The sequence below is a fragment of the Lytechinus variegatus genome, chromosome 14, assembly GCF_018143015.1.
Source record: "Lytechinus variegatus isolate NC3 chromosome 14, Lvar_3.0, whole genome shotgun sequence".
Taxonomy (NCBI): Eukaryota; Metazoa; Echinodermata; class Echinoidea; order Temnopleuroida; family Toxopneustidae; genus Lytechinus; species Lytechinus variegatus.
Window position 1 is genome coordinate 33,276,143 of NC_054753.1, and position 20,970 is coordinate 33,297,112.

The following is a 20,970-nucleotide window of genomic DNA, read 5'->3' on the forward strand; positions in this document are numbered from 1 at the left end:
ATATCGTTTGTGTAGAAGGCGTACACAATAGAACAAAGAAACCCGTTAGCTCAAACCATGGACCCTATAGGGTCCGTGCTTAAACGTATTGTACATTTATATGCTGTGTACAGAAATGGTTTTGGCTAGAGAGGTTGATCTGACCCATGAAATCAATTGCCAGTGATCCACCAATAATCCACATTAAATGCAATATCGATTCGATGGACTGTAATGATCTATATCTAAGCGTTCATTCAGTAAGTTTTTCCTCATTCAATATGTACTCGATCTGTTTGAAAAACCACTTTCTTATCCATGTCATAATCTATTTTAGGTCCTGCATTTCGAATATCTCCAGCCATCAGTCATAATATACATGTATGTATAGTGCGGGTGTCGCGGGAAAGGATTTTGCACACGAAAAGCAGATCTGTAGGGCCTGTAACCCCCCTGTAACACAAAGTTTAGCATTGATCGTACAGCAGTTTTCTACGTTTGATTCTATTGACTATAATGTACAATCAATCTTAAAAATCAAGTGTATGATTAAGCGTTAACTTTTGTGTAAGGGGACCCCAATATTAGCGTCGGTGAAGATTGCGAAAGGTCCCAATTATGCGTTGGTGCGACATTATCGGTTGTAACAAGGCAAAGGTATGCATGTACATACGAGAGATAAAGCCACAAAACAAAATAAATAAAAACACAGAAAAAAAATACGGAGAATTGGAGACCTTCCATGTAGAGTATATAGGCATAAAGGCGAGAATGCTCCTAACCTGGGGACGGAAGGGGGGGGGGGGGGGTTAGAAGTGGAACAACATTTTTATCTTTTTTTCTCTCTCTCATCATGTCATATATTTTGTTAATATTTCATTTTGTAATTACTGAAACGCATTCGTATTAATTTCTAGTATTTTCAAAGTTTTGATGTATAATTTGTATAATTATATTGTCATGGATTTATTGTTTAATTTATAATTATGTTTCAAATAGTTTGTACAAATTGTTTATAGAATGTGATTGTGTATTTTGATTTGAGAGAATATAATAAAACATCCTTAAAAAAATCAATCAATCAATCAATCAATCAATCAATCAACCAATCAGTCAATTAAAAAATGTATTGTATCTGATAATCAGCTTATTTAACGTACCATCATCAATATTGTTAACCCGTTGCCAACGGGAGCCGGCTATATACGGTTCCCTAAAACTCATTCATGTACGGGAGCCGTATATAGTCGGTTCCCCAAAGGCTATTACTCGAATCCATTTGCAGGCCTTAAAAATACAATTTCATACTATGTTTCTGCCTTTTCTGTGTTATAATTACAATGTCCATTAATTAAACTACACATTCCAGGAAGTCATACGTTTTTACCTTTTGTTTCTATAGTTTATAAAGCATTATAAAACGAGTTATGCTTCGATGAGAGTCCAATATTCGCGTACAGTGGGCATTGCCGCGATGAAAGCTTGATTTCAATGATTTTCAGTTTCGCAGGACCACGTATACACCGTAATCAATAAGAGTGAGGGAAAATAATGGGAGCAGCGAAATGCAACCCAAAACGCACGCAGAGCTGCGTGCGTGCGCTGATATGATCAACGATAGATCGAAAACGATCGACATGATCGATACTATATTAGATTGCTTTCTCTAAATGGGAAAACTTAAATATTAGACCATGTATTGGAGCCCAGAGCCAGTTCTCCACCGGATAGGGGATGGGGGTGTTCATGGGAGGGTTGGGGGGGGGGGGTAATGATAAGGGCTGAGTTTGTGTTTGAATTTATTTGGGTGAGGAGGCCGAGGTGATGGGTCAAAAATATATATGCTGATGGCTTCAATTCGTTTAGGTTTTATTAATGATTTATTTTTGTATTTGGAAAATTTCTCTTATGTTTTTTATTTGACACTGGAAAAAAAATCAATATGTTGGAATTTTCTGTAGAAGTTTCTTCTTGATGCATATATTATAATCAATGTTATTTATAATTATGTATTGGAAGATGTCTGACATTGTGTTTTATTGTAACATTCATGAAAATATTATGTTTCAAAGTTTTATTTGTTACATATATTTTATTTTGTATATGAATTGAAGTTGTCAATAAAAACTACTCAATACAAAAAAAAAATTGCTAGTGAGGTTTCAAAATGGCGCCGTTGGTAGAATATAGGAAGAAAAAAAATCATGATTTCAGTTTATAACACATCGATTTTTGTTTTCTTCTTTCATTTAGGTGCATTATTTTGCCTCTTGAAAATGGTTGTCATAATATTCAACTTCATGAACTGATCAAGCTAGATTAAACTAGAAGAGAGTACACGACTTTAAGTTGATATCGATTTCTATAATCCTAAACAAAAGTGTATACAGCTGGCTATTGAGAATACCTCGGATCGTACATACACTCTATTTTGTTCTAACGATACGGATGGGGTAATTGATGGAGGCATGGCCCCCTTTCCTTTGAAAATAACAAAAGGGCATCCGGCGAAGATCAATAAAGTTGCCACTTACTAACAATGTAAACGAGTGACTTGAAAGGGAAGGATGTACGGATGAATTCACCCTTTGTCAGTTTGGTTTAACGCCAAAGAGTGATAAACACCGTGACATAGGCATAATCATGCTAATGAAGACTAATATGTGTTATTTACGATGTACAAAGTATATGAAGCATGTTTTATCCATATAATCTCATTATATGAATATTCGAAAAATCTAAGGTTTCCACGATTGATTTTATTCTGATGCATGTTATCGTGGTTTGGTTTGACCTGCATATAAAAAATGTGATGCGATAGGAATCCAGAGCATGGAGTAAATATGCATTCCATGGATATATTATTCGAGAAGATAGAGGGAATGAAAAGCAGAATATATTAAAATAAAATATCTATGTTTATGTCTGCAAACAGGCCTATAATGCTTTTCACGGAATAGAATTGATGTAAGCCGGGTAATAAATAAGTAGAGCGCCTTCATCACAATGTTTAGTGGATATTATATGAATTATTAATCATTATCATCATGCGGCTCGTTTTATTTTTTTTAATTAGAAGGGTGCGAGAAAAACGGCATAAAGCATATTGTGATTCCATATACGTCCATTCGGTTGTTTTATTTTTAGCCGTACTCCATAGACCATAACAGACGCTCAAGTTGGATAAAGATATGAGATAAAGCAATCAGTACATGAATTAATTAATAAAGACAATAAATTAATTAATTAATTAGAGATAATATGTATCAGTCAATATGAGCTGGAATATGATATTTAGGCAGGCGAGAATGGCCTTTCTATGTATCTCTTTTTAAGCACGCTCTTCCTCTTACAGTTCTCTAATTAACTCGTTATATTTGTATTTTCATCGGAGCTCTTATGGATTGTTGGCTACAAGGAAAAAGGAAGGGGAGAAATACAACATAAGAATTATTTTAATACATCGAAATTCTGTAAAGGTAAATGTACCGGGTGAGAAATTATATACACTTACGACATTTTAGAATTTTACTTTGGCAATGCAGGTTATCATTTTCAGAGTCCTTTTCCATCTTGACGAAATTGTATATTAAAACAAACTGAACGCAGGAAATAATAATTTCCAAAAGGAAAGTTCCTAAAATGTAATCAAATCATATTGTCCGAAAATTTGACAGTGAGTGTGGCGAATCAAATAGGGGGTGGGGGTTAGACGATGGAATATAATTCATATGCAATAGAATTAGAAAAAAGGGGAATAAAATAGTAATGGTGTAACTTGGGTTGCGATTTCATTGCTGACCTCTATTTCCTCCCCCCCTTTGCTTGTCAGAAAAAAAGTGAAGAAAAAGTAGCGCATTTATAGTCCCCTCCACCGAGAATTCCTTGGTTCACAGCCGATCTCTAACAAATAGATTACCAGCAAAACCGAAAATGTCTTTCTGGTCACACTCATTTTTTTTTCCATTTTAAATTGTCCAACATATACTTATGTTATTCTTTCTTGCATTTTCCATGCATTACTAATCATTTGTTGATCATTAATTCCTTTGCACACAAATGTCAAGAAAATAACCACACACGTTCTAAACTAGTGAAATAAACTGAGAATTCAGTAAGTCCACAATAAATAAAACGGATTGCAGGGACTTATTGTATATTCTTGGATAATGAAAGAAAGGCAGAATGTCTTGTTTATAATACAAATTTAATTACTAGAATCATGTGATACATAATATTCATTTTTTTTACACAAATACATGGTAACGTGTGTTAAGGCCCTAAACCGCAAATTGCACCTAAACCGCAAATCGCCGCCTAAGCTTGTAGAAAAAAAGTATTTTTGAAACGAAGGACCTTGGATGAGTGGTTTCACTCCCCTGGTAACATTTAGTATTAAAGTTTGAAATTTTTTGAAAATAAGCTACTATTACTACTACTACTACCACTACTACTACTACTACTCCTACTCCTATACTACTACTACTACTATACTACTACTACTACTACTACTACTCCTACTCCTACTACTACTCCTACTACTACTACTAAAACTACTACTACTACTACTACTCTTACTGCTACTACTACTACTCTTACTGCTACTACTACTTCTACTACTGCTACTCCTCCTCCTCCTACTACTACTACTACTACTACTACTCCTACTCCTACTACTACTCCTACTACTACTCCTACTACTAAAACTACTACTACTACTACTACTCTTACTGCTACTACTACTTCTACTACTGCTACTCCTACTACTACTACTACTACTACTACTACTACTACTACTCCTACTCCTACTCCTACTACTACTACTACTACTACTACTACTAAAACTACTACTACTACTACTACTCTTACTGCTACTACTCTTACTGCTACTACTACTTCTACTATACTGCTACTCCTACTACTACTACTACTACTACTACTACTCCTACTCCTACTCCTACTCCTACTCCTACTATACTACTACTACTACTACTACTACTACTACTACTACTACTACTACTACTACTACTAAAACTACTACTACTACTACTACTCTTACTGCTACTACTACTCCTATACTACTACTACTACTACTACTCCTACTCCTACTCCTACTATACTACTACTACTACTACTACTACTACTACTACTCCTACTCCTACTACTACTCCTACTATACTACTATTTTTTTTTTAATATCACCTTTATTCAAAACAACAAAGGGAAGTTACAAACAATGAAAATAAGTCCAGGTTACTCGTTTTTTTAGGACGAAGTACAGGACTAATAAAAAATACAGATACACAATATATAACATATCACAATCAAATTTACATGAAACGATTATACATGGTGATTGCAGGAAAAAAATGAAATAGATCAAGCACACTCCCTTACAACTGAAATGAAGAGAGGATAGAGGGGAGATAGAATGAGTGGAGTTTATGAAGGGAAATAGAAGGTGGAAAGAGTGTGACGAATAAAAGGAAGGGGGAAATAGGATAAAAGGAGAAGGCAGAAAAGGAGAAGGAAAAAGAAGAAAAAGACGAATGAAAAGAAGTAAGGGAGTGCAATACGAGTTTTGTGAATGAGATATTGCATTACTGGCATATTACTTCTTTACAAATATCCCCCAATTACTTATACATCCAGACGACTAGATGAGCCGACAAGATACTACTACTCCTACTCCTACTCCTACTACTACTAAAACTACTACTACTACTACTCTTACTGCTACTACTACTTCTACTACTGCTACTACTACTACTACTACTACTACTACTACTACTCCTACTACTACTCCTACTACTACTACTGCTACTACTACTACTAAAACTACTACTACTACTACTACTCTTACTGCTACTACTAAGCTTCTACTATACTGCTACTCCTACTACTACTACTACTACTACTCCTACTACTACTCCTACTACTACTACTGCTACTACTACTACTAAAACTACTACTACTACTACTACTACTACTACTACTCTTACTGCTACTACTACTTCTACTATACTGCTACTACTACTACTACTACTACTAACAGACGACTGTTAAGGCCCTAAACCGCAAATTGCACCTAAACCGCAGTGCCACCTAAGCATGTAGAATATTAACAAGGACCGTGTGCGCGTAAGAGGCGTGAACACAGAGGGCGGCAAACATAAATCGCAGAAGGATACAGGTCTAATTACTAGTGGTAGGCCATAGATATTCATTCGAGCCAACCCATTGCTATTTTTTTTATTTTGATATGGCTGATTGACAAAGTGTATGCATATGATTGTCCATCTAACACTGATTCTATTTTTGGTAATTACTGAACTTCCTTTTCCCTAATTGGGAAGAAATATCACCAATTTTAGACTATATTTTGACTGGCGGAAGGATTAGGGCTATTTTGCTGTTTGAGTTGATGAATCTGCTCCCCCCGACGGTGTCTTCAAACACGCCAATTTATTTTTAAAATGAGCCGGTCGAGGGACCCTTTTCTGGTCAGATATGGATTGCCAGATATAAATCCTATCCACTGGTAGTAAACATTCGACCCCCGAATTTCATCCTTATTTTTAATGAATTTTTTAAAGGGCCAATTTAACACATGAGTCTATGGGGAATGAATTAGGCCTGTGAGACCTAGAGGTTGAAGAGTGAGGAATTAGAACTAGGGCGCTGATCTCATTTTTATGAGAAATGTTGTTGTTGATCCCTTTGTTGATACACGTATTTATTTATTTGTTTATTTATTTAAATATTTTACCAGGGTGCTCATTCAACATAAAGTTGGTCTCCCATGGGGCCCTAAAAGGCTATCATTATTGTTCTTCTTGTTTGTTGGTTTTGGACTCTTGGTTATGGTGGGAGTTGGGCAACTTGGGCTGTACAAAGTGCCGTTTTTTTTTTTGTTTTTTTTTTGGTGTTTTTTTTTTGTGTATCCCTAATTCTCCCCTAGTATAATCTAACGCCTGTAGGTTTAAGCAAAGGAAAAGGAAAAGGGAAGAAATGAAAGGCGGAAAATAAAGAAAGAATCGCTATAAATAATTTTTTAAATATTTATTATAATCTTTTTAAAACTTTAATACAAAATGTTACGAGGGTAATGAAGCCATGTACTCATATTATTATAGTCATAATCAGTACGAAATAGTAGTAGTAGTAGTAGTAGTAGTAGTAGTAGGAGTAGCAGTAGTAGAAGTAGTAGTAGCAGTAAGAGTAGTAGTAGTAGTAGTAGTTTTAGTAGTAGTAGTAGGAGTAGGAGTAGTAGTAGTAGTAGTAGGAGGAGTAGTAGTAGTAGTAGTAGTAGTAGTAGTAGTTTTAGTAGTAGTAGTAGGAGTAGTAGTAGGAGTAGGAATAGGAGTAGTAGTAGTAGTAGTAGTAGTAGTAGTTTTAGTAGTAGTATAGTAGGAGTAGTAGTAGGAGTAGGAGTAGTAGTAGTAGTAGTATAGTAGGAGTAGTAGTAGGAGTAGTTTAAGTAGTAGTAGTAGTAGTAGTAGTAGTAGTAGTAGTTTTAGTAGTAGTAGTAGTAGTAGTAGGAGTAGGAGTAGGAGTAGGAGTAGTAGTAGTAGTAGTAGTAGTAGTAGTAGTAATTTTAGTAGTAGTATAGTAGGAGTAGTAGTAGGAGTAGGAGTAGTAGTAGTAGTAGTAGTAGTAGTAGTAGGAGTAGCAGTATAGTAGAAGTAGTAGTAGCAGTAAGAGTAGAAGTAGTAGTTTTAGTAGTAGTAGTAGTAGTAGTAGTAGTAGTAGTAGCAGTAAGAGTAGTAGTAGTAGTAGTTTTAGTAGTAGTAGTAGTAGTAGGAGTAGTAGTAGGAGTAGGAGTAGTAGTAGTAGGAGTAGCAGTAGTAGAAGTAGTAGTAGCAGTAAGAGTAGTAGTAGTAGTAGTAGTTTTAGTGGTAGTAGTAGTAGTAGTAGTAGGAGTAGTAGTAGGAGTAGGAGTAATAGTAGTAGTAGTAGTAGTAGTAGTAGTAGTAGTAATAGTAGTAGTAGGAGTAGCAGTAGTAGAAGTAGTAGTAGCAGTAAGAGTAGTAGTAGTAGTAGTAGTAGTAGTAGTAGTAGCAGTAAGAGTAGTAGTAGTAGTAGTTTTAGTAGTAGTAGTAGTAGGAGTAGGAGTAGTAGTAGGAGTAGTAGTAGTAGTAGTAGTAGTAGTAGTAGTAGTAGTATAGGAGTAGGAGTAGTAGTAGTAGTAGTAGTGGTAGTAGTAGTAGTAGTAATAGTAGCTTATTTTCAAAAATTTTCAAACTTTAATACTAAATGTTACCAGGGGAGTGAAACCACTCATCCAAGGTCCTTCGTTTCAAAAATACTTTTTTTCTACAAGCTTAGGCGGCGATTTGCGGTTTAGGTGCAATTTACGGTTTAGGGCCTTAACAAACGTCTCCTTTAGGTTTTGAATTAAGGAAATAATTTGGAGTTTTTTGTTGAACATTTCTAGACGACGTAAAATCTAGACATCATTTGAAATTGATTATGTGCCGAATATGCCGGGCACCTATCCTAAAATAGGTTCCATTTTTATTATGGGTTGGGCTTGGAGGGCCGGGTTTGGACATATTTCTGTGATGACGAGATAATACTAAGAAGGGAAAAAATAGAGAGAGGGCCGGGGGCACGGAACACGAAATGAAGAAGAGAGGGAGAACATAACCCACTTGTCTGCGCAGTGTTGTACACTGTTAGAAAAAATAAAAGAAGTTCCTGCAGCAGAGTCTCGAGAACACCTGTAATCTTACCGAATTGCGTAATAATCATTCTGTAAATTCATAAAACAAGAATTTTTCTGCAATTTAACAGAACAGGTCTGTTTAAAAAGGGGAAAAGGGTGTTTTATTCAAGGAAATTTGTAAGATTCCATACATCAAATACCAATTTCCTGTAAGATTACGCAATTCGGTAAGATTACAGGTGTTCTCGAGACTCTGCTGCAGGAACTTCTTTTATTTTTTCTAACAGTGTAGTACATTTTTTTTCGATTAAAAGCGCCTCGTATGAAATAGAACCCTACCCCCCCCCCTGCGTAAGCTACTGATTGCAAAGAAGGGAAAAAGTAAAGGGAAAATAGAGGTGAGTAGAGGTTGACTAGAGGTAAGGGGATTAGAGAGGGTAGAGGGGATGGCATTCAGCGAAACTGATTCTTCTTTCGGGCTGCGCCAAACAAACATGACAATAGCAATACTATTTTTCAATCGAATTAAACTAAATTATTTTATTTTTTACATGTAAATATTCAAATGTTTACATAATGTAAATTATAACAATTATAAACATTACTATCAACACTAACAATGATAATAACAAATAATAAAAGAAAATATAACAATCGGATAATAAAAATAATAATAATGATTTTGACAATAATAACAACAATGATCAAGATTATGAATATAATAATGATAAGACAAAGAAAAAGATAAAATAAAAAAAAGCAGACGAAACAGAAAAAATAGATGAAAGGAGAAGATAATGGTGATCATGGGGGATGGGGTGGGCTAACTTAAATAATTGGATGATAAATGATAAATAATCTTCAAAATAATTGTCGTATACCACCTTGCAAACTTTTGGATTGGTAAGAACTGCTCCCTATCGAGAAGATTATGATTTCTTGTTCAGAAAATATTACTTGTATGCATATAAAGATATTTTGAAGATTCATGTTTTGGCGGACATACTTTTAAAAAGAAATATCATATTCTTCATTTTTTTCATTTTGCAAGAAGAGAAAAACAGAGAGAGAGAACAAAATAAAGCAAAATAGGATGACGGGAGTAAAAGAATGAGAATAGGTAAGAGAAGATAAGACGACGAAGAAAAAAAACGAAAAGGAAGAAGCACAAGCAAAATCATAACAAGAATAAATAGAAGGGAAATAGAAAAAGAAAACTTAGGAGATGGAGGAGGTGTAGGATTGCACAATTATCAGTGAAGAAGAAGGAGGAGGAGAAAAGGAAAAGGGAGCATTATAAAAAAGAAAAAGGAAAAAAAGGAGGATTTCATTTGCAAGAGGAAACAAAGCAAGACTATATCAAGGGAGAAGGGGGGGGTCTATAAAGGAAGTATAAGAACAAAAAGATGAGACACAGATCGAACAGAAGAAGAAAGGAAATGAGGATGATAAGATAAGAAGAATATCGAAAAAGAAGAATATGAGAAAAGAAATGAGAATAATAATTTTGATAATAATAAGATCGCAAAAGAAGAAAAGGAAGAAGAAAGGAAGGGAGAATGATAATATTATGATAATAGTAATATCAAAAAAGAAGAAGTCCAAGAAGAACTTCAAAACCCACATCACAAACAATACATTCTCAAAGAAGTCACTTTGTGCGGACATAATAATATTATAGCTCTTGAGCGACAGGTGAGCTCTGAACTCCGTGCAGCCAAAACAGGAAATGAACTACGCATGCGCGAAAACTATCGATCGATCAATTCACTCATCGTGGATCGCACACACGCTTTTGTAATCAACGATCCAGCTCGCACGCACGGAACAATGGAGCTGTTCGAACTTGACATGGTCGGCTGATTAATCTCGTTTGGGGTGTTAGAACCTATTCTACTATGCCGTCGCGAACGGGTTAATATTCATGCATAATGCATTTCTTCCTATTATTTTTGTTGAATGTCAGCGACGATTTTCTTTATAGTTATTGTAAAATGACAAGAAATTATGGGGTTTCTTTTACTGATTATCGCATGTTATTCTGCAGGAGTTATCTTTTTAAATATTTTTTTTAATTTTCACATTAAAGGAATATTTGCAGATCTAAACCGTTGTTTGTACTTTTCAAACTTTCATTCCTTAGGTGGAAGACCTTGCCCAACGCTGTGCTGACAAGAAAACAGAGCTGGAAAAGAACATTCAAAACATAGAAATACAACGTCATGAGGTACACACTGCAGTGCAGACACTACTAGATGATGTCAGACAATCCTACACCATCAAGGCCAAGGAGCTTGAAGAAAATCTTCGAAATCTCACCGACCAAATAAATGCCTTAAAGCATAGTTTTGATGACGACCTCAACGTCTTGAAGTCAAAAGATCGTCAGAGGATCAAGAGTATTTGTAGTTCAATTACTTTGGTAGATAATGACAGACTGGGTCATCTTGAGACAGACACTCTATCTGCTCACATCTTGCTCTGTGAGGAACTAGATACAATGCTAAAGGAGGTTACCGATCACACTTCTGCGTCAGCAATTACGAAGAAAGCGAAGGGGAGGAGATTCAAGCCAGCAGATGATACTCGTCTTGACCTCGGGAGCATCGCAGGATCAGATCCCAAGGTAGAAGTCATTCAGTGTGTTGATCTACGGTCAGATATGCACGGAATGACACGGTACTCACATAACAGTGTGGGTATCGTATATGGGTTGTGTGCACAAGGTATTGATATCATTGGTTCAAATGGTGGTAAGCAGCAGTGTAGTAACATACCCAATGACGGGAGATATAATGATCTTGTCTATCAACAAGACGGATCTTTATGCGCATCGCTGTGCGATACTAATGAAGCCTACATTTACTCCACCCTTGGCTCCAGGAAGGCAACAATCCGCGTGAGAGACGGTACTAATGATCTCAATGTTAACAGAAGTCAATCAGATGAAATCATCATTACTTGCGATGACGCCCAAGTATATATCTATGACCCGACAGGATCTACCCTTAAACACACTTTTCAAACAAAGCACATGACATATCAGGCATCAACCACCAGGACGGGTTTGATCGTCACGAGTTCCTGTTCTGCCAATCCAAGCGTGGTGACGGTCTATGACAGGGATGGGAATGCTGGTGAGTCTCTACAAGCTCCAGAGGATGTCTGCCTGTATGCTACCGTGGATGAGCAGGACAGGGTGTATGTAGCGAGTGTTGATGTGGATAATAGTAGCGTCGTGATCAGGCTCTATGATCTTGATGGTCTGAACCTGAAGGAAAGAGTTGAGTTCCAAGCACTTAACATGACATTGGAGAGTTATTGGTGTTACTTGGTTTCCCTCTCCCCAGGCATGCTCGTCTTTGCTTGTAATGCTAAGTTATATTTCATCAAGGTATCACTGTAATCCACGTTATATCACACCATGTAGTATTGAAACTGACGTGCTTTCACCCTGCTACAATACAAATCTACTTACATGTGTCGATATTCAATACTACATGTATATTACTTACCAAGTAATATCTACATCCAATGACAAAATCAGTTAATGTGATATCTTAGATACGATACAATTTAATTCGTAGAAAATATTTTTATTGGAAAAAAGAACATGTGTCGCAGTAAGAAGCTGGATAAACATGGAAATTTTAGAATTTAATTCGACAATATTCGAATGATACTAATGATAAATAAAATGAATCAATTAATGAAGTATAGCAATTATACGTTATTTTGTAACAATTTCCGAGTATTGAATATACTATTTAGTCCGCAACAATCATAGGCCTATCATATCGTTGTAATTATAGAGTGATAGCAAAATGACTAACTTAAAAACAAGTCAGTATTTATTGAAAATACCACTAAATTAAAAATCAACCACCAGGACGGGTTTGATCGTCACGAGTTCATGTTCTGCCAATCCAAGGGTGGTGACGGTCTATGACAGGGATGGGAATGCTGGTGAGTTTCTACAAGCTCCAGAGGATGTCTACCTGTATGCTACCGTGGATGAGTAGGACAGGGTGTATGTAGCGAGTGTTGATTGGGAGAATAGGAAGGTGGTGATTAGGCTCTATGATGTTAATGGTCTGAACCTGAAGGAAACAGTTGAGTTCCAAGCACTTAACATGACATTGGAGAGTTATTGGTGTTACTTGGTTTCCCTCTCCCCAGGCATGCTCGTCTTTGCTTGTTGGGATAAGTTATATTTCATCAAGGTATCACTGTAATCCACGTTATATCACACCATGTAGTATTGAAACTGACGTGCTTTCAGCCTGCTACAATACAAATCTACTTACACGTGTCGATATTCAATACTACATGTATATTACTTACCAAGTAATATCTACATCCAATGACAAAATCAGTTAATGTGATATTTTAGATACGATACAATTTAATTCGTAGAAAATATATTTATTGGAAAAAAGAACATGTGTCGCAGTAAGAAGCTGGATAAACATGGAAATTTTAGAATTTAATTCGACAATATTCGAATGATAGTGTAGGGTGGCTATTCGAGTTAGAATACTTAGGGTTCACTACACAGGTGTATATAAATTCCACAGAGAAGTTTTCTTTATTCAAAGCTAGGGTCCAACTCCCCGAGAGCACATGGCCCACTTTATTTCTGCTGCCTTTCCAAAAACTATATCATCCAATTCACATAAACATCAACCAATCAAAAGGTAGTGTGTCCTCTGGGTGGACACACTCTATCTATAACACATGAAACATAGGATAGATCAGATAACCAATCAGGAAGTAGTGCATGCAACATAAAAGAAATCAATAGCCAATCAGCAAGAGGTGTGTATAGTGCATCAATGTGTGTGTAACCGAACATACAGAGAATCAATGAACTGAAGCACATAATCCAGGTCAACTCCATGTCTGGCTAAACAATGAAGTGATATTTACAAACACTGAGCAAAGGTATTGAATTGCATCTCACATTCCAACTTGTTTATAGAAAGTTCTCTGACCTATAGTATACTGAAATGAATCTAACCTGTACATGAAAGTTCTCTGATCTATGGAAATAAGGCTCTACATAATACTCCCTCTTACAGTAAAAATGTCCTCATTTTTTTTTTAAATTGAGATGTATCTTCCAATTTCTTTTTCCTTTTGTTTTTATCTAACCAACTTTTTCAAACCAAAATCAGTCCTGCATTATTGTTAAACATCATACAGTTTACACCAGACAAATTTATCCTTCTTTGATATCTACAGAATACATGCATTTTTTTTCTAAAATATATTGTGGAAAGGTTCTTGTAAAAACCAAAAAAAAAAAAATTACGACTTTGCAAAAATATTTATGTATCTTCATTTAAATCATAAAAAATAACTGTAAACTAAGATATCAATAAATATTGACCTCTCCAACTCAACACTATATCAGTTAGCCTTTATCTGAAACCAGAAATGAATGATTTTTCATCTCCACTGGATATATGTACATGTAAGTATATCAAATTGAAAGGCATAAAATCCTTGTTTTCAACATCAGCTGAATTATAGAAAAAAAAAATCCAAGTTGTCAAACTTAAAACAATACTTCCACAGCCTAAAAAACAACATGAATATCAAAATCTCAAACACATCATCTCTGTACTAAATCAATTTTTCAAAGAGAAGAAAAACAAAAAAATATTTCCTTTGTTTCCCATATTGTCCTCTGTAAACACCGTTTGTTTTTTCTTTTAACTTATAAGCTGTGTACATTTACAGTGAACTACTTTTTTTCCTCTCTATCTTTTTTTTTTTGAAACACATCTTCTTTCAAGCTATATGCTGTGTACAGTATATGTATTATTTACTCTTGAAACATAACTTTCAGTGTTATCACCTTTCTCTATTCAAACACTGTCCTAAAACTGTGTCCTGCAAGGATTGCAAAACAATACTAAACATTACTTGTTTGCCATTTTCTATACCATGACAACTTCACCTGTCCAAAGTTATACCATGTCATTGAGTTTGGAATAGTAAAAGAAAACACGAACAAAGCTATACCATTGTAAATGTTCAATGCGTTGCAAATTACACGTTGGAAGATCAGTATAATTCAAAATTAAACCGCTACACCAAGTGTCTAAAGAAAGTTTTCAGTTTACTTTTACTTCTTGACAAAAAAATAAATATATAATGAGCGTACTAGCAATTAAATCATCCATTAAAAGTATGCCTTCTCTTTATATCCAATGCATGGCATAAATTCATGTATGTTTTGTCCTAGTCCTATCAAAAATAGGCATAATTTTACAAAAATATACCAATATGGAATTTTTTTTTTTTTGAGTAAGTAGCATTAAGCATGTCATATACAAACCACATGTGACATGTACATTAAACATATATACTGCACAAATAATGTAAATCATGTTTTTTTTTTTCTAAATACCAACTATCCTAGTAGGAAGAGCAGAGCGAAGGTGCTCAACCTGAGATCGAACCTCGGGATTATTCTGCCCGAACGTCGTGGTTCGTCTCTCTCTCGAGAAAAAAAAACCATGCAAAGAAAGAAGATTTGATCATTGCTGATTGAAAAAAAAACTATCTGATCTGTAGAGCGAGGGTACAGACCAGCAGTAGATAGCCTCAGGATTATTCTGCCTGAACGTTGTGGCTATCACTGTATAATTGTATTACCTATCGTGGCTGAATCCTTCAAATTCTCGAAGTTTGATGTTCCAGAGTTAAAATTCCTTGTATTTGAATGTAATCCTCAAAGTGAAAACAAATATTTCCAAAAAGATATGATCCTGAGTTCAAACTTAAAGACTTCCTCGAAGCGAAGACAAATATTTCCAAAAAGATGTGATCCAGAGTTCAAACTTGAAGGATGTATGAAACAAAATTTAAAGTCTGACGGTCATCAATCTCTGACTCGTTGGAGTTCTTTCATATAACGAAATATGTGATTCATCTAGCACATGACGAATGACCATGACCATTATGAATAAACAATAATAAAGCAAACAAAATTTTATAATGCATGCATTTCAACTGAGTTCATGCATCCAATGGTATGTCTTGATACACTTAAAACTGAGTTCATGCATCTGTTTGGTCATGTGTGGATAAATAAGTTCACGTATTCCATTCATTGTATGCATATTAAAGTTCAATCTCTGTTAATCCAGCATACTATGTCAGTCACGTAGTAATATCCAGCGAAATGAAGTTATCTGTAGACAGTAGTTGTAATATAGTTCCAATATTATTCACAGTACTATCCATATCTCAGTTCTTTTTAAGATGATGAGTCAAATACACTTCCAAATGATTAATGTTTTACTCACGAAGTATCATATTCCTTTAATCTCCTAGGTGGTATTAATAAACGTCCACTTCGCGATCGTCGTGGAGGTTGCTCAACATTTGCCTGACATGGCAGCATTGGCAGTTGTTCTCCATCCTCTTGGGGGAAGGGGATGGGTATCGGGTACCTCTCGGCTGCCTGGGGGGCTGGCATTGGTAATTGCCCCTGGTTCACCTGGGGGGCTGGCATTGGTAAGTGCCCCTGGTCCACCTGGGGGGCTGGCATTGGTAAGTGCCCCTGGTCCACCTGGTGGGGTGGAATTGGTAGTTGACCCTCATCTGCCTGGCGGGGTGGAATTGGTAGTTGACCCTCGTCTGCCTGGCGGGGTGGAATTGGTGGTATTTGTGGTTGCCACCAAATATCAAAAGAGTCTGCAGGCCTATTGAAGGAGGATGTAGACCTGTTAAGGGAGGAAAATGGTATATTGAAGGAGGGAGTAGGTGTATTGAAGGAGGAAGTAGGTTTACCGAAGGAGGAAGTAGGAGTTCCCATCCTTGACCTAAAAGGCTTCAAACGATTGTGGTGTACAATCTTTACATCTCCGTTCCTAGAAATCTTGTAGTTCAGTCCCTCAGTACATGATGATAGAACTTTATATGGTCCCTTCCAATTCGGCTCTAGCTTGTTCCGCACGTTCACCGGATCATGTAACCAAACCAGATCACCTGTGGAATAAGTGATAGTCCTATTTCTCTTGTCATAATGTTCCTGTTGGGCTACCTGTGCTTTCCTTGTATGCTCCTTCACAAATCTAAAGGCTGTAGACAGACGTTTATTCAGTGAATCTGTGTAACCTTCTGGAGTCGAAGTAGGATGTGAGGTAGCTGCTGGCGTTGGGAAGTTGACGTTGGCTGGAGTCCTAGCCTCTCGTCCATGCATTATGAAGTAGGGTGATAACCCAGTGGTAGAATGTACACTAGAGTTATATGCCAATTGAAGTTGGTGTAAATGGCTATCCCAGTCTCCACCTTGGTCTGCAATGTACTTGGCTAGTTGATCTTTCAGGACTCTATTGGCTCTCTCCACAAGACCGGCACCTTGAGGGTGGTATGGGGAGGACCTTGTCTTCTCTATTCCCAGATTTTTACATAATTCTTGCAAAAGTTTGGATTCAAACTGCCTTCCTTGGTCTGTGTGCAGGCTTTCAGGCACTCCATGTTCTTGGATGTAATCTTCACAAATGTGCCTGGCCACTGTCTGTGCTGTCTGGTCTTTCATCGCATACAAATTCAAGTATTTGCTAAAATGATCCACTACCACCAGCAGATATTTATATCCGTTCCTAGATCTTGGAAGTTCAGCTATGTCAGCAAACACTTTCTCCAGAGGACGTGTAGTGGTAATAGTCATTAACTTTGCTCTGTATGGTGGATTAGGAAGGCGAAAAGATTCACATGCCTTACAGGTGTTACAATAATCCACTATATCCTTATGCATATAAGGCCAGTAAAATGACAAATGAGCTCTCTGCAATGTACGTTGTGCACCAAAATGACCAGATGAAGGGTGACCATGCAAATTATGTAGAACTCTCTGTAATAAGGATTTTGGGATTACAGTTTGGTAAGTGTATATCTCTCTAGGCTTGTCATAGGTCTTCCTACATAAAATGCCTTGCCTAATTACAAGACGAGGGAGCTGCCAAAGTAGTCGTCGCATACGAGCAGATTGTTGGCGACGTTCTTTCCAAGTAGGGTGATATCCATCTTTGACATACTCCATAACCTTAGAGATGTCTTCGTCTAACCGTTGGTGTTGAAGTAGGTCGTGGTCAGAAATCAAATCACTATGTGATCTCTTCTCGACGTTAGGAAGATTGTTTGCCTGAGTTTCATCACATCTAACCGATGTAGGTTGAGTTTCATCACATTTAACTGGTGTAGGTTGAATGTATGTAGTTTGAGTACCAGTAGTAGATGACGGTGATGAAAGAGGCTGGTGAAACGTCTGAGTACCAGTAGTACATGAAGGTAATGAAGAAGGCTGGTGAAACGTCTGAGTACCAGTAGTCTTGGATGTCGAGGGAGGATGAATATTTAGATCAACCTTCTCCTTGGGTGTTTTCGTCACCGCATTGCACTCAACAGATTCCTGTTTCGTGTCGTTTCTTTGACCATCCAAGCGTCTTGACATAGCATCTGCATTCTGATGAGAACGACCACGTCTATGTCTTATGTCAAATGAGTAGGCATTCATCTCAACAATCCAACGAGCTCTTCTTCCTGTTGCATCATCCTGAATGGGGACTTTCCTATAACCCAAAAGAGGTTGGTGGTCTGTCACAATATCAAAGTGTTGACCTCGGAGATAGTGCCTAAAATGTCGAATAGCACATACTATCGCCCACAATTCGCGGTCATATGTAGACCACTTCTGCTGGGGTCTTGTCAGCATCTGACTGAAGTAGGCTATGACTCTCTCCTTTCCTTGCTGTACTTGTGAGAGGACAGCCCCAACTGCATCAAGTGAAGCATCTGTAGATAGGATGAAACCATGATTAAAATCAGGATATGCTAGAAGAGGGGGACTAGTCAAAGCAGTTTTTAAGTGACTGAAAGCAGCGTCACACTCTGTGGTCCAGATGAAGGGTGTGCCCTTGTGAGTAAGCCTAGTCATTGGAGATGCAATCTGTGAAAATCCAGGTATAAAGCGTCTGTAGAAAGAGGCTAAGCCCAAGAATGATCTAACATCAGTGGCAGTCCTTGGTTGTGGCCATCTAGTCACTTTCTCTGTATTACTAGGATCAGGGAGGACACCTTCCGAGCTGATTACATATCCAAGATATGTAACTTTCCTCTTGAAGAAGTGACATTTTGACGGTTTGAGTGTTAGTCCAGCATCACGAAAGCGATCGAACACTTCTTTTAGATTGCGTAGGTGATGATTAAAGTCTCTTCCCACAACAAGATATACAAGACATGTGGACCAATGTAAGCCGTGAAGAACAATCTCCATTAAACGTTGAAATGTCATGGGAGCGTTCACTAACCCAAAAGGCATCACGTTAAAATGGTAGAGTCCACTGCCTGTGGTAAATGCGGTCTTCTCTTTGTCAGCAGGGTGCATTTTGACTTGCCAGTATCCACTTGACAAATCGATTACACTGAAGTAGGAAGACGCAGATAACGCATCTATGGAGTCATCCTGTCGAGGGATAGGATGTGAATCCCTAATGGTAATGGCATTCAGAGCACGATAATCCACGCAAAATCTATAAGTATTATCCTTCTTGCGTACCATGACAATAGGACTAGCCCAAGGGCTATGACTTTCCTCAATGATATTGCGTTCGAGGAGATCGTCAACTTGTCGTTGAATCTCTACTCTCATAGATGGTGATGTTCGATAGGCTCTCTGTCTAATAGGCATCTCTGTGGTTGTATAGATTCTGTGATGGAGGAAGTCTGTTTCTCCAACATCTTCTGGTCCAGAGCTGAAAATGTCATTGTAAGACTCAAGTAACTCTAAAGCTTGACGTCGTTCGCTCTCTGTCAAATCAGATTCAGCATCAATAAAATTGCTGTGATTTTTAACTGTGTCACTGATGTTATGAAGAGAGGAAGAAGCCGGAGGAGTTTTATCAGTCCCTGGTTGTATTGCACTAACAACATTGTACTCCTCTTCCTGGTCGCCTATCAAAGAATGAAATTGGCCTAAATGTGTGTCTGACTGTAACTCTATAGGCATCGAAGAAGGATTAACCAAGCGTACTAAGATTATCCCATTCTGAGCACTAGATAAAGATCTTGCTCCTGCTACTTCAAGCTTCTCATGAAGTGAGGGTTCAAATATCCCATCATAACCATGTGGAGTAAGATCAGCTTGTAGTGATGTTAACTTCCCCTGTGCGTGTACCTCACTCAGAGGGGGTAGTGTAACTGTTCCTATCAAAGATACATTACAATGTAGGGGAGCTTGATGTTGACGATAATCAGCAAGGGGTATCTGAAGTCCAGGCATACTGAAGGAGGAAGTTGCTACAGATACCGCTGCCTTATGTCGAAGGAAAAAGTCCCAGCCAAGAATAATGGGGTGTGAAACATTCCGAGCAATGTAGAACATGTGTTGGAGAGCCTTGTTCCCAAGATGCAGGGAGGAGCAAACAGAACCTGTTATGTCCAGTGAATTTTCTGTAACAGAAGTAGCAGAAATTACTCCTTTCTGAATAGGACTTCTGTGAGGTGGAGGAATTGAATTAAAGAAGTCAGTACTCATTAACGATATGAATGACCCTGTATCTAGGTATGCTAGGATATAAGTCTTGTCAACAAGGACAGGGATATAAGGAGATGGATGGTTGATTTTGGGGCCTGTTGTTGTAGTCCGAGCTGACGACTGACCCTCATCATCAGCTAATGAAAGTTTTCCGATTGCCGGAGAAGTGGACTCGACGAGGACTCTCATCATGACGATAGGAAGTACGTTGCCCTGGATGTGTCTGCTCATACTTGTACCTCGAGTCATCATATCGAGAACGCCTATCACTCTGGTCTCGAGGGCGTGTCTCATCATACATATATCTTGAGTCATCATAGTTAGGATGCCTTTCATTCTGATTTCGAGGGTGTGTTTCCTCGTATCTGTACCTCGATTCACCATATCTCGAAGAAGGATGCCTTCCTGGGCTTGGCGAGCGTCGGCCAAAATCCCTTCTTGAAGTACGATAAGAAATCCCGGGACTTGGAGAACGACGAGAATAAGGACTTGGAGAACGACGGGTATATGGGCTTGGAGAACGACGGTTGTATGGGCTTGAAGAACAACGTCCCTCAAAAGTAGATATGGGCCTGTATCTATCCGGCATACCATCTCGACTATTCTTTAGTTCCTTGACCTGCAAATCTATCCTGTCTATCTTTTCCATTAATTTGTCCAATAAGGCATCATGGTCTACACTGGCGACTTGCGGTTTGAAAGGAGCTTCAGTCGATGGAGGATGCTGCATAGGGCTTTGGTGCAATGCTCTTTCCATCCTTACTGCAAT

At 37.5% G+C, this 20,970-nt stretch overlaps 1 protein-coding gene across 1 annotated transcript in view; it reads left to right on the forward strand.

Annotated features, from left to right (window-relative positions):
- The window catches only part of LOC121427319 (tripartite motif-containing protein 45-like), a 30,298-nt gene extending 17,629 nt beyond the window's left edge, over positions 1 to 12,669 (forward strand). The window contains exons 2-3 of the mRNA XM_041623658.1: positions 10,791 to 12,049; positions 12,537 to 12,669. Coding sequence (XP_041479592.1) covers positions 10,791 to 12,049; positions 12,537 to 12,669 — 1,392 coding nt within the window. The remainder of the gene's footprint in view (positions 1 to 10,790; positions 12,050 to 12,536) is intronic.
- Positions 12,670 to 20,970: the final 8,301 nt, after the last annotated feature.